This window comes from Anoplopoma fimbria, chromosome 17, assembly GCF_027596085.1.
Source record: "Anoplopoma fimbria isolate UVic2021 breed Golden Eagle Sablefish chromosome 17, Afim_UVic_2022, whole genome shotgun sequence".
NCBI classification, from domain to species: domain Eukaryota; kingdom Metazoa; phylum Chordata; class Actinopteri; order Perciformes; family Anoplopomatidae; genus Anoplopoma; species Anoplopoma fimbria.
Window position 1 is genome coordinate 23,278,424 of NC_072465.1, and position 9,613 is coordinate 23,288,036.

Here is a 9,613-nt window from a genome sequence, read left to right on the forward strand (position 1 = left end):
TATATTCATATGGTTAAAGGACTCTTTGAGTATTCTGGAAAAGAATACAAGATTATTACCTTTTAGAATATGATTACCTCTGTGACTTGTGAAAGCTTTATCATCTGTTCTGCTCGGAGCTGTTAAAGCGCCAAACAAGTGTTTTCACATGTTTAAACTTGTTTTATGAAAACCATTTCTTTATAATAACCGTTCTGCGTTTATGCTATAATACAACATTTTATAATTCAGTACGTATTTTGGCTAACATTCAAGGTATTCATCTGTGAATTTATTTCCATACAAATGAAAATATGTTAGCCGAGTTGTGAAAAATGTATATACGACCTTACAGGTTTTTTGGGAGAGTAAACCGTTTAACTTACAGTTTGTATTTTTGTGATAAGCTTCGCCCGTGTGAAGCGTATACTGGATGCACTTATAATAACTAACTAACTTCTATGTAACAAGTGTATCCAATAATCATTATCCCCAAATACTGTTTAAAATTCATCAAGGTGATCTGTGAAGCTTCGCAGAATTTTGATACACATATTTTCATTTGTTTAATGGAGTGAATCGCGGCTGCTAAAAAATGGAAAAGTAATCAAGTCGATATTCCTTTTGGTACACCACCTCCCACTAATCTTAACCGTAGGGGAAACATTGAGAACATATTTGGTTTATAATCAGAAAGTGCAAAACAACAAGAAAAAAATAAAAAATAAAATGGATTTCAGAAAAAGTGCACTCTGTCTTTGGTAAGTTATACATGAACATTTAGCAACACAAAGATAAGAAGAGAAAACAGCTACATATTAAAACTATTATAAGTATTATTTACAAACTTAGCATTATCTTTGGTACTTAATGATTTTCCTGAGGGTGTTTAATCTTGAGATAGAAAGTAAACTGAGAAGTGAAAACAACAAAGGTTTTTTTCAGGCTATTGATCTTTTTCAAAAACATTTCAGAACCACAATCAGTCTTTTGTTGTGACTTTTTTCATTAGCACACTGAAAACTATTTGTTACTCTTGTCTGGGGGAAAAATCATACCGTTATTAATTTTGTGTCACGCAATCTGTTTTCCTAATGTTTTGTGCTCTCGTATGTGTGGTGAAGATGCACCAATAACAATCAATCTGCCTCCTGTTTTTGACCTTTTTTCTTTTTTGTTCAAACACGTAAAAAAAATATATAATATATATATTAAATCTGCAGACTGTAAATGTCTTTCCCTTAAAGATTCTCGTTCACTGTATTTACACTATAGCGACCAATCAGTGCCAAACGGCATCTTAAGTTAAGGTCACCGCAGGTTGTCTGGGTCGCCCCCGGCCTAGCGTGAGTCCTCCCCGGTCTCAGCCTCTCCTGGTGGGAACAGCAGCTTCCTGAGGATGGGCGCGTAGAACGGACCGAAGACGTTTCGGTTGAAGTGGACGATTCGCCCGAAGGCCGTCCCCAGCTCGGCGAGCTCGGAGCTCACCAGCCCGAGGGGAGCGGGCAGCTCTGGACTCCTTTTAGCGAGGCCGCCCTGCAGCATGGCCCCGAGGAAGCCCTGTACTCTTTCTCCTGAGGGGGAGGAGGGAGAGAGAGAGGGAGAGAGAGAAGGAAAGAAGTTGGCTCTCTGCGGCAGCACACATCCAAGTTTGAAAAAAACATCCATGTGGACATGTGACAAACTGAACTAAATGACATTTTGACGCATGTTCTCTCCTACAGATTAAAATATACTACCATATACCGGATTATTCTGTGACTATTTTGATAATCAATTAGTAATTTGGTTTTTTTGACAAAAAACATCTGGTTACTGCTTCTGGATGTGAAGATTTGCTGCTTTTCTTTATGTATGTAAGCAAAATGTTTTGGTTTTGGACTGTTGGTTGCAGAAAATGATGATATGACGATGTCACACTAGCAGCCAATTAAGAAATGAATGGAAGGATGAACCAATAATGAAAATAACAGTGACTTATCCAGTGATAATTGTGCAAAGAAATTTTCTAAATCACACCTTTTTAAAAATGAATCAAACTAAGAACAACCACACTAGTGCCATACCAAATTAAAATACATAGAAACTTAAATCTTATATGTGGATTTAAACCACTTTCTGCCCTACTTGTGCTTTAATTAATCACTGACGTATCCCTCTTGTGCTCAGCCTGACCTATGAGTGTGCGGACCGGGTTGTTGTGCTTCCACAGCTCAGATATTTGTCCTTTCAGCAGATCCTGGCTCTCCCGAGGCAGTGCTGCTCCTCCCTGGCCGCTCACAGCTTCGGTCACCAGCTGCAGCACCGTCTCCCCGAGCCCCAGCAGCGCCCCCTTCAGGTCAGCTTCCCTGCAGCAACAGAACAAAAACCAGCATTAGACGCATTACCAGCAGGCTTCATTAGATGTGTATTAAGTCACAGGCCTATGAATTTTGCCATTTATAAGGAGTGTTGAGCAAAGAGTCCTGGGACCCACGGAGGTCAATAAATAAAGGTCTTTAATAACTTCTTGGTCCCTCAGGTTTAGATGGAATAAAATGACCTTTTTATATAGGTGATTAAGAATTGAGAAGTAGCCTGTGCTGCATTTTTATTGCTGCTTGGAGCGAGAGCAGGCCTTTGGATTTCACAAGCTGCTGTTCCACATTAATCCACTAATCATGACGGGGCTTCTCTTGAACAGAAAGAATGAGGTTAGCAGGATGCGTTCTGACAGGCTGGTTGTCTCCTGTCACCTCCATCGGTTTCCTCCTCGTACAATACCTGTTCCCCGTGACAGCCAGTACAAGCATCACCAAATCCCCCTCTTACCTGGTGTGACTGCCCTCCAGCAGGGCAGTGACGGACTGCCTGAGTCTACCTACAAACCCCTGCAGGGAGAAAACGGCGTCCCCGCACTGAGCGTTGGTCAGCAGCAGCACCGACGCCTCCAGGACCAGCATCTGGAGCCGCTGGGCCAGAGAATCCAGGCGGGCTCGGTCCATCAGGACGGTCTGCGTGTGGAGGTCAGGGTCACGTGTCACAAGGTTAATCACAGGGAATATGAAGCTTAAATAGAAGACTGTCCAGACAAAACCAACAGCTACATCTGGATGAAAACATTCTTTGAAATATAAACAGTGAAAAAATTGTAGCTCTAACTATTGGAAAAAAAAATGGTAAATACAATTTGATTAACAATTTAAATAAAATCGAATATGATAAATATGATATGAAAATTAGCTGTCAAGGGAGCAGAGAATTTAAACAAGCTAATTGTAATGGATAAATGATTAAATTCCATACCTTAAAGTCACTGATAAATTGCTTAAATAGCTAAAAGAAGCCTAATGGATGAAATGGATGGCTAAAAGTAATACATATTTAGGTGAAATTGTTGGCAAAAATAAATGTATAAATTATTAGAATTGTTTGCTAAAAGTTATGAACAAATTGGTAATAGTTAACAGATAGATAAAATGCTAATAAATCTCAAAAAGTTATATATAGGGAAATGTGTTAAGTAAGAGAAATGGAAAAAATAATAAAATTGTTAGCTTAAAGTTATGGATAAATTGCTAAAATTGCTATAAATAGCCAAATAGATAAATCATTAAATAAATGCCCAAAAGTAATAAATATATCAGGAAAATTGTTTACTAAAAGAAATGACTAAATTATCTTAGATAAAAAGTTTAAATAGATGGCTAAAAGTAACAAATATATGGGTGAAAATATTTGACACATTCAGCTTAAGCCACTCCATGTAAAAGTAATGTAAATGGAAACTTGACCAAAGCACCTAAACATTCAGTTTAATTATGAAGATGAAGATATTATTGTAGGCTAGCCATGTCCATTTTAAAAATGAATAGTCTTAAGTAAAGATGGAGTTTACAATCAGTTCCAATGAACACATTTGAAAGATGTTGATGAAGGAGAATCTGAGCTCATCTGACAGGTCTGCGTCAGAGCGTCGGACTGAAGAGGTGCTGATCGAGCTTTAATGTGCCGTCACATGCTTTAACACGGGGCAGGGAGGGGGGGAGTGTGTGAGGAGACTGAATATCTCCTGATGATCAATAAAATATCACTCAATTGAAAGGCAGAGAGTGCAGTGTGATGTCATTTTTGCAGGCTGCAAAGCTGACCTCGGGATATTTCTGCTCTTGCGGGTCCCAGTACAGCAGACGCATGTAGGCCCGGTCCAGGACGGCGGTGGCGCTGACGGGGCCTCGGCCGTCAGAACCAGGAGACTCAGAACGAGCTCTGATGGACGCGGCCTCTTCTGACACTGCTGCCTGAAGCCAAGCGGTGGTGTCGTCCAGAGAAGCTGAAGAGAAACAGTAAAACAAATAACAACCTTAACAGCTAGAGGAGTCACATGGTGTTTGGAGCGACACAGACACGGATCTATTTCACTTTTCTACGACAGAAAATAGGTTTAAAGGTGCAATGTGAAAAATATTCCCAGTATTTGTAATTCAAAACATAAAATAAACATCATCAACAGAATGTAAAGACGTGTTAATGTTATGTCAAAGATGTGTTTTGTGTTGCAGAGATATCTACTGAGATAAGAATGTCTTGTAATACCACGTCTACCTCTAGAGGTGATAGTGAGTCACTGTAGCGTCCAGTATACCCTCGTGAGACGACGAAGAAGAGGACATGTCACTTTGAGGGTATAGGGTTTGTGTAGCCTACGTATTGATAGTTTTTTTTTTCTTCTATTGGATTTAATCCAAAGTGTCCTCCCCTCCACCAGGAGACAAATCCAGCTAACTGCTAAACTCTGATTAGCCAGCTGTACTTAGACAGAATATCTGAGCCAGGTCCCTGATTGGCTGTCCAGCTCTCCACTTACTCAATGAGAAGCTGAAAAATAGCAGGATGGTGCTTCAGAGCGACAAGGGTCAAAATCAGTTTAATTGAAAAGAATACATTTCACAGAGACAAAGTCACCTTCGTCGTCCATCACTCACACACACTGCAGCATTCAGGTTAGAGATTTAAACACCAATTCCTCACCCGGCTGCTGGTCCAGGATCTGCTGGAACTTGGCCCTCTCGTACTGGGCGGCCTGCTGCAGGAGGTGAGGCCTCAGGCTCTGGATGGTGAAGTTGACCATGTCGGTCTTCATCAGGCCCAGGACGCGGAAGATCTCCCTGAGGGAACGGGGAGCGGTTTTGAGTAATACATACAAAAGCAAGCTAGCAAACTTTATTTATGTTGCACTTCTCAAAACTGAGGAAGTGCTAATAATGTAGACCAAATGACTACCAGTCAGGTAGTTAGTTAAATACTGACATTTAGGTTAAAATAAAGCAAATAAAGTATATAAATAAAGCAAAGTCACAACCACATTTACAGGATTGGAGGTTAAAGTTAATATATCCTACTAAAATAGTATTTTTAAACAAAACTGCAGTTACTTCCTGTTTACATAGTTGATAGCTTTTGAATGGACAATACTACAGATGTTTCCTTGCAAATAATTTTACTTAAATCTTTATTGTTGAGGACATTTCTGTAGTTTTACTGGTGCGAACCAATATAGAAAAATCTGTTATCTGGGTTGGTCAAACATCGTTGGTGAATTATATTTTAGTGAAACTGACGGTTGCCCATTTACAAAAACGCTCATAAAGTAACACGCACAAAAATATACATATTTAATCTGGTGGCTTCAAATAACATTGAGAAGTAATGTGAACAAGATGTCAGTAAAATGTATACAGACCAACTTTAATGAACTGAAAGTTTAAACTCTAAGAAAAATAAAGAATATTTACTGTATTTTAGATCTAATAAAATAATGTGGTAATATATAACAAGTTTTTCCTGTGTCAGTTTTGTCCCCTCACCTCAGGAGCTCCACGGGGTCTCTGAGGTCCCTCAGGGCCCTGACCTCTGGGTCGCGTACAGGAGCACATAAAGACGCCATGGTGTTGATGATGTAACCCGCCAGTCTGTGGAGATCCAGAGCCCCGTGGTCGACCTCCTGCTGGATCAGCTCCATGTCCAGCACCTCGTCCAGCTGGGCTCTCAGTCGGACGTGACCGGGCAGCAGCAGGGACTGAAGCATCTGAGAGGAAATATTAGTGTATAAAAAATAATGCCAAAGAAGTGTGAGGTAATTAAGAAATGGTGTCGCTGTTGGATGAGAGCACTGACAAGTAGATTTGTCATCTGTGAAACGTCCCGCTCAGTACAAACTGTAGCCTAACTACAAGTCTTTAATTACCGGATTTAAGGGTTCAATTAAATGATTTATCAAGTCAAGTCTCTGATGTACACCGACATATCTTTTTTCTACTTTTTGATCCCTCAAATATTTCATTATTGCATGACGTCAGACTAGCTTTGAGCCAACTCTGGTACAAAATATCAAATAGTAACATTTATATTTAATATTGTACATGCTCCCTTGTGAATTAAGTAAAGAAATAAAAAATACTCTAATTGATAGATTAAAGGTATAGTTTGACATTTTGGTAAATACACTTCTTTGCTTTCTTAAATGAGAAGATTGATACCAAGAAATAAAGATGAGTGGCATCAATCCTCCCATGTAACTCTGCCTGAAAGTGAACGAGCGGATTCCCTAAAAGTATTCCTTTAATAATGAAGATTATCATTACTTATTACACCAACCAAAAGTACCATACCACTATGTCTGCAATGTAAATATTGTGTTCTTTCCTGCTATATATCAGGATGAATAGATTTATCAGTAATGAACGGCTGTTTCACCTGGATTTTATAATTACCAAGTTAATATTTAGACGCTCTCTGATTCCATGCCATGCACACTCACAGTTTTGACTTCCTGGAGCAGAATGACAGCGTGGTTGTAGTTTGGAGGATCGCTGCTCAGCTGCTCCTGAAGACCGTCCCAGAACGCCCGATGAACGATCTCCTTCACTCTGCCCTCCAGGCTACATTAGGGAAAAAAACATTTATTAAAAGATAAACAGCTTAAAAGACACTTTGCATTTAATTAATTTGTGGATATAAGATACCAAGTTGACTTTAGGTGTGTTTTTTCTTGCCTGTCAGTCGGAGGCCTCCTGGGTTTGAAGCAGAAGTCTCGGTTCAGCACTATCTCATGGGCGAGGTTCAGGTTGGACAGACAGTTTTCCAGCTCCATCATGCTGGATAATGAGGCGGTGGGTGGACTCCCTGACACCACGGACAGGACACACAATTCAATCACTAATGGTCCCTGAACGTGACTCAACCCAATAACTGCCATAATAAAGCTTCATACCTGTGGGAGAGTCCAGGTTTTCCAGACTGGGAAGGTCAGCGGGGGAATCGTCGGCGGCCTCGTCTCCTTGATTTGGCATTTCAGCAAAAGTCTGGACATTTAAATAAATCAGTTACTCAAAATTTGTCTATTAAGAGAGTATTAAGAACTATAATTAATAGATTAATCGATTACTCAACTGACAGAAAAATAATCAAGTTATTTTGATATAATTTATCATTAAAGTTATTTTTCAAGCAAGAATGCCAAAGATTTCATAGTTCTAGCTTCTCGAATGTGAAAATTTGCTGCTTTTCTTTGTCACATATAATGTAAACTGAATATATTTTGGTTTAAGTGAACTGTTCAAATATAACAAGGAATCTAACTGCAGCTCCTTTGTTTGTGGGAAACTATAACAGTTATTTTCACATTATTGCGTGCAGCCCTAAAAATAAAAATTGAAATGGTCGTCAAATCAGATTTGATTTTACTGAAAAAAGACCAACAGAAGTAGTAGAGTAGAGTAGTAATACTTATAAATACCGTAACCAACATTATTAGATTATGGTTAAAGCAAAAGAAGCAGGAAATGGAAATACCATGGGGATCAATAAAGGAATATAATAATAATATTAGATTATGGTTAAAGCAAAAGAAGCAGGAAATGGAAATACTCAAGTAGAGTACAAGTACCTCAAGTTCCCATTGCTGGAGTGTAACTAAGTATAATTACTCCGGGTGCAAGTACAATTTTGACATACAGTCTTTCCCTTTGATGGTACTTTATACTTTTCACTCCACTACATTTATTGCACACTTATATTTACTAGTTAATGTAAAAAAATATATATATACAGTACCAGTCAAAAGTTTGGACACACCTTCTCATTCAATGGTTTTTCTTTATTTTTTTCTACATTGTAGATTAATATTGAAGACATCCAAACTATGAAGGAACACATATGGAATTATGTGGTAAACAAACAAATGCTCAACAAACCAGAATATGTTTTATATTTTAGATTCTTCAAAGTAGTTGAATGAGAAGGTGTGTCCACACTTTTGACTGGTACTGTATATTAAATATGATGCAGTAGTATACAAAGTATGTATCTAAAATTGGCTTCACACTGACATGAAATATAATAATCTAATATTCTATAACAAAACACTGAAATGAGCCATTGTGCATAACGAGTACTTTTACTTATTAATACTTTGAGTACATTTTGTTGATAGTACTTCTGTACTTCTACTGAAGTAAAGGATCTGAGTACTTCCTCAAACACTTCAAATAAAGTTAAGTACAGTTTAATCAAATGCAAAGGTTTTATTGACTTACCTGTGGTTGGTATTTCAGTTAATGTATATATATATATATATATATATATACATTAACTATATATATATATATATATATAAAAGCTGGAGCTCTCCACACAGGTTTCCAGTGTGTTAAAGTTTCATCAGGAACAACATCAGCCTTAAAGTTTGAACCTGGGCTAAACCACTTTTACAATAATACAGGGGGGGTTTAAAATGAAAGCCATTGATATCACCTGAATACATAATCAAAACTTCTTATTCTGCAATTGTACCGTGAAGTTAATGTAAATATGAACTCATTAAATGTGTTGATTTTTTATTAATTTCTATTTAAAATACAGATAAAAGACAACAGCTTCATTTGGTTTGGTCCGTTCTCAGATCAGAAAGTGGGCGTGTCAGTGGGCGTGTCACTTCTGTTTTTAAATGTAAACACATTGTGCTCAGCCTCTGTTTGTGCCTGTTTACCTGATTGTTCAGTGGAAACAACATAGAAAATGGTCCATTGTGTGATTCATTATGTGTGAGCAGCTGGAAATGTCCTGTTTTCTATGAACCAGGAATTTCCAGACAGAAGAGATATGAATTAAAACTACACAAACCAGTCCATGAGACAAACCCGTGTAGAATATACTCAAAACTATTCAGTGTATTTCTCCATTTCACCATTTTCTAGATACTATTTGTGTACAGTGTACCTTACCTGCCTCTATTTAAAACGTTGCTTTAAGACATTGTTTTTCTGTTTATCATTTTGTAAATTGAATTGTATTTGTGTATTTTTTTTAGAGGGCTTTACATGTTCCTTATAATGTTATTGTACTTGCAATAAAGTTGCTACAAATTCGTTAAAGCACAAGTGACCGTTTTGTTCTTAATAAAGATGATTTTAACTTATTTGGTATTTATTAGTGCTCAAATTGCCTGATAGATTATTTGTCAAACATCTATAAAGCAAGTAATCTCTGTCTGACTGTCTATGTGGGTTTGTCCTTATGATGCTTATCTCACATCATTTTCATCCGACCTACTTCACTCTTGCTGGGGACTTAAAGTATTTCGAATTTGGTGCAA

At 37.9% G+C, this 9,613-nt stretch overlaps 1 protein-coding gene across 1 annotated transcript; it reads right to left on the reverse strand.

Moving 5' to 3' along the window:
• Nucleotides 1-1,308: 1,308 nt before the first annotated feature.
• LOC129106471 (T-complex protein 11-like protein 1) lies at nucleotides 1,309-8,642 on the reverse strand. The gene is made up of 10 exons (XM_054617881.1): nucleotides 8,556-8,642; nucleotides 7,232-7,322; nucleotides 7,014-7,143; nucleotides 6,779-6,899; nucleotides 5,826-6,046; nucleotides 4,990-5,126; nucleotides 4,110-4,291; nucleotides 2,791-2,972; nucleotides 2,155-2,327; nucleotides 1,309-1,553 (listed from the first exon to the last, which is right to left on the reverse strand). The coding sequence occupies exons 2-10, from the start codon at nucleotides 7,308-7,310 to the stop codon at nucleotides 1,321-1,323; spliced, it is 1,458 nt and encodes a 485-aa protein (XP_054473856.1). The 5' UTR covers nucleotides 7,311-7,322; nucleotides 8,556-8,642; the 3' UTR covers nucleotides 1,309-1,320.
• Between the last annotated feature and the right edge of the window lie 971 nt (nucleotides 8,643-9,613).

Coding starts and splice junctions, on each gene's coding strand:
- LOC129106471 (XM_054617881.1), bottom strand. CDS start 7,310: ATGCCAAATCAAGGAGACGAGGCCGCCGACGATTCCCCCGCTGACCTT. Junction 6,900..7,013: donor AGGAGGCCTCCGACTGACAG/GCAAGAAAAAAC, acceptor TCCCTAATGTAG/CCTGGAGGGCAGAGTGAAGG. Junction 6,047..6,778: donor TGCTCCAGGAAGTCAAAACT/GTGAGTGTGCAT, acceptor ATTTCCTCTCAG/ATGCTTCAGTCCCTGCTGCT.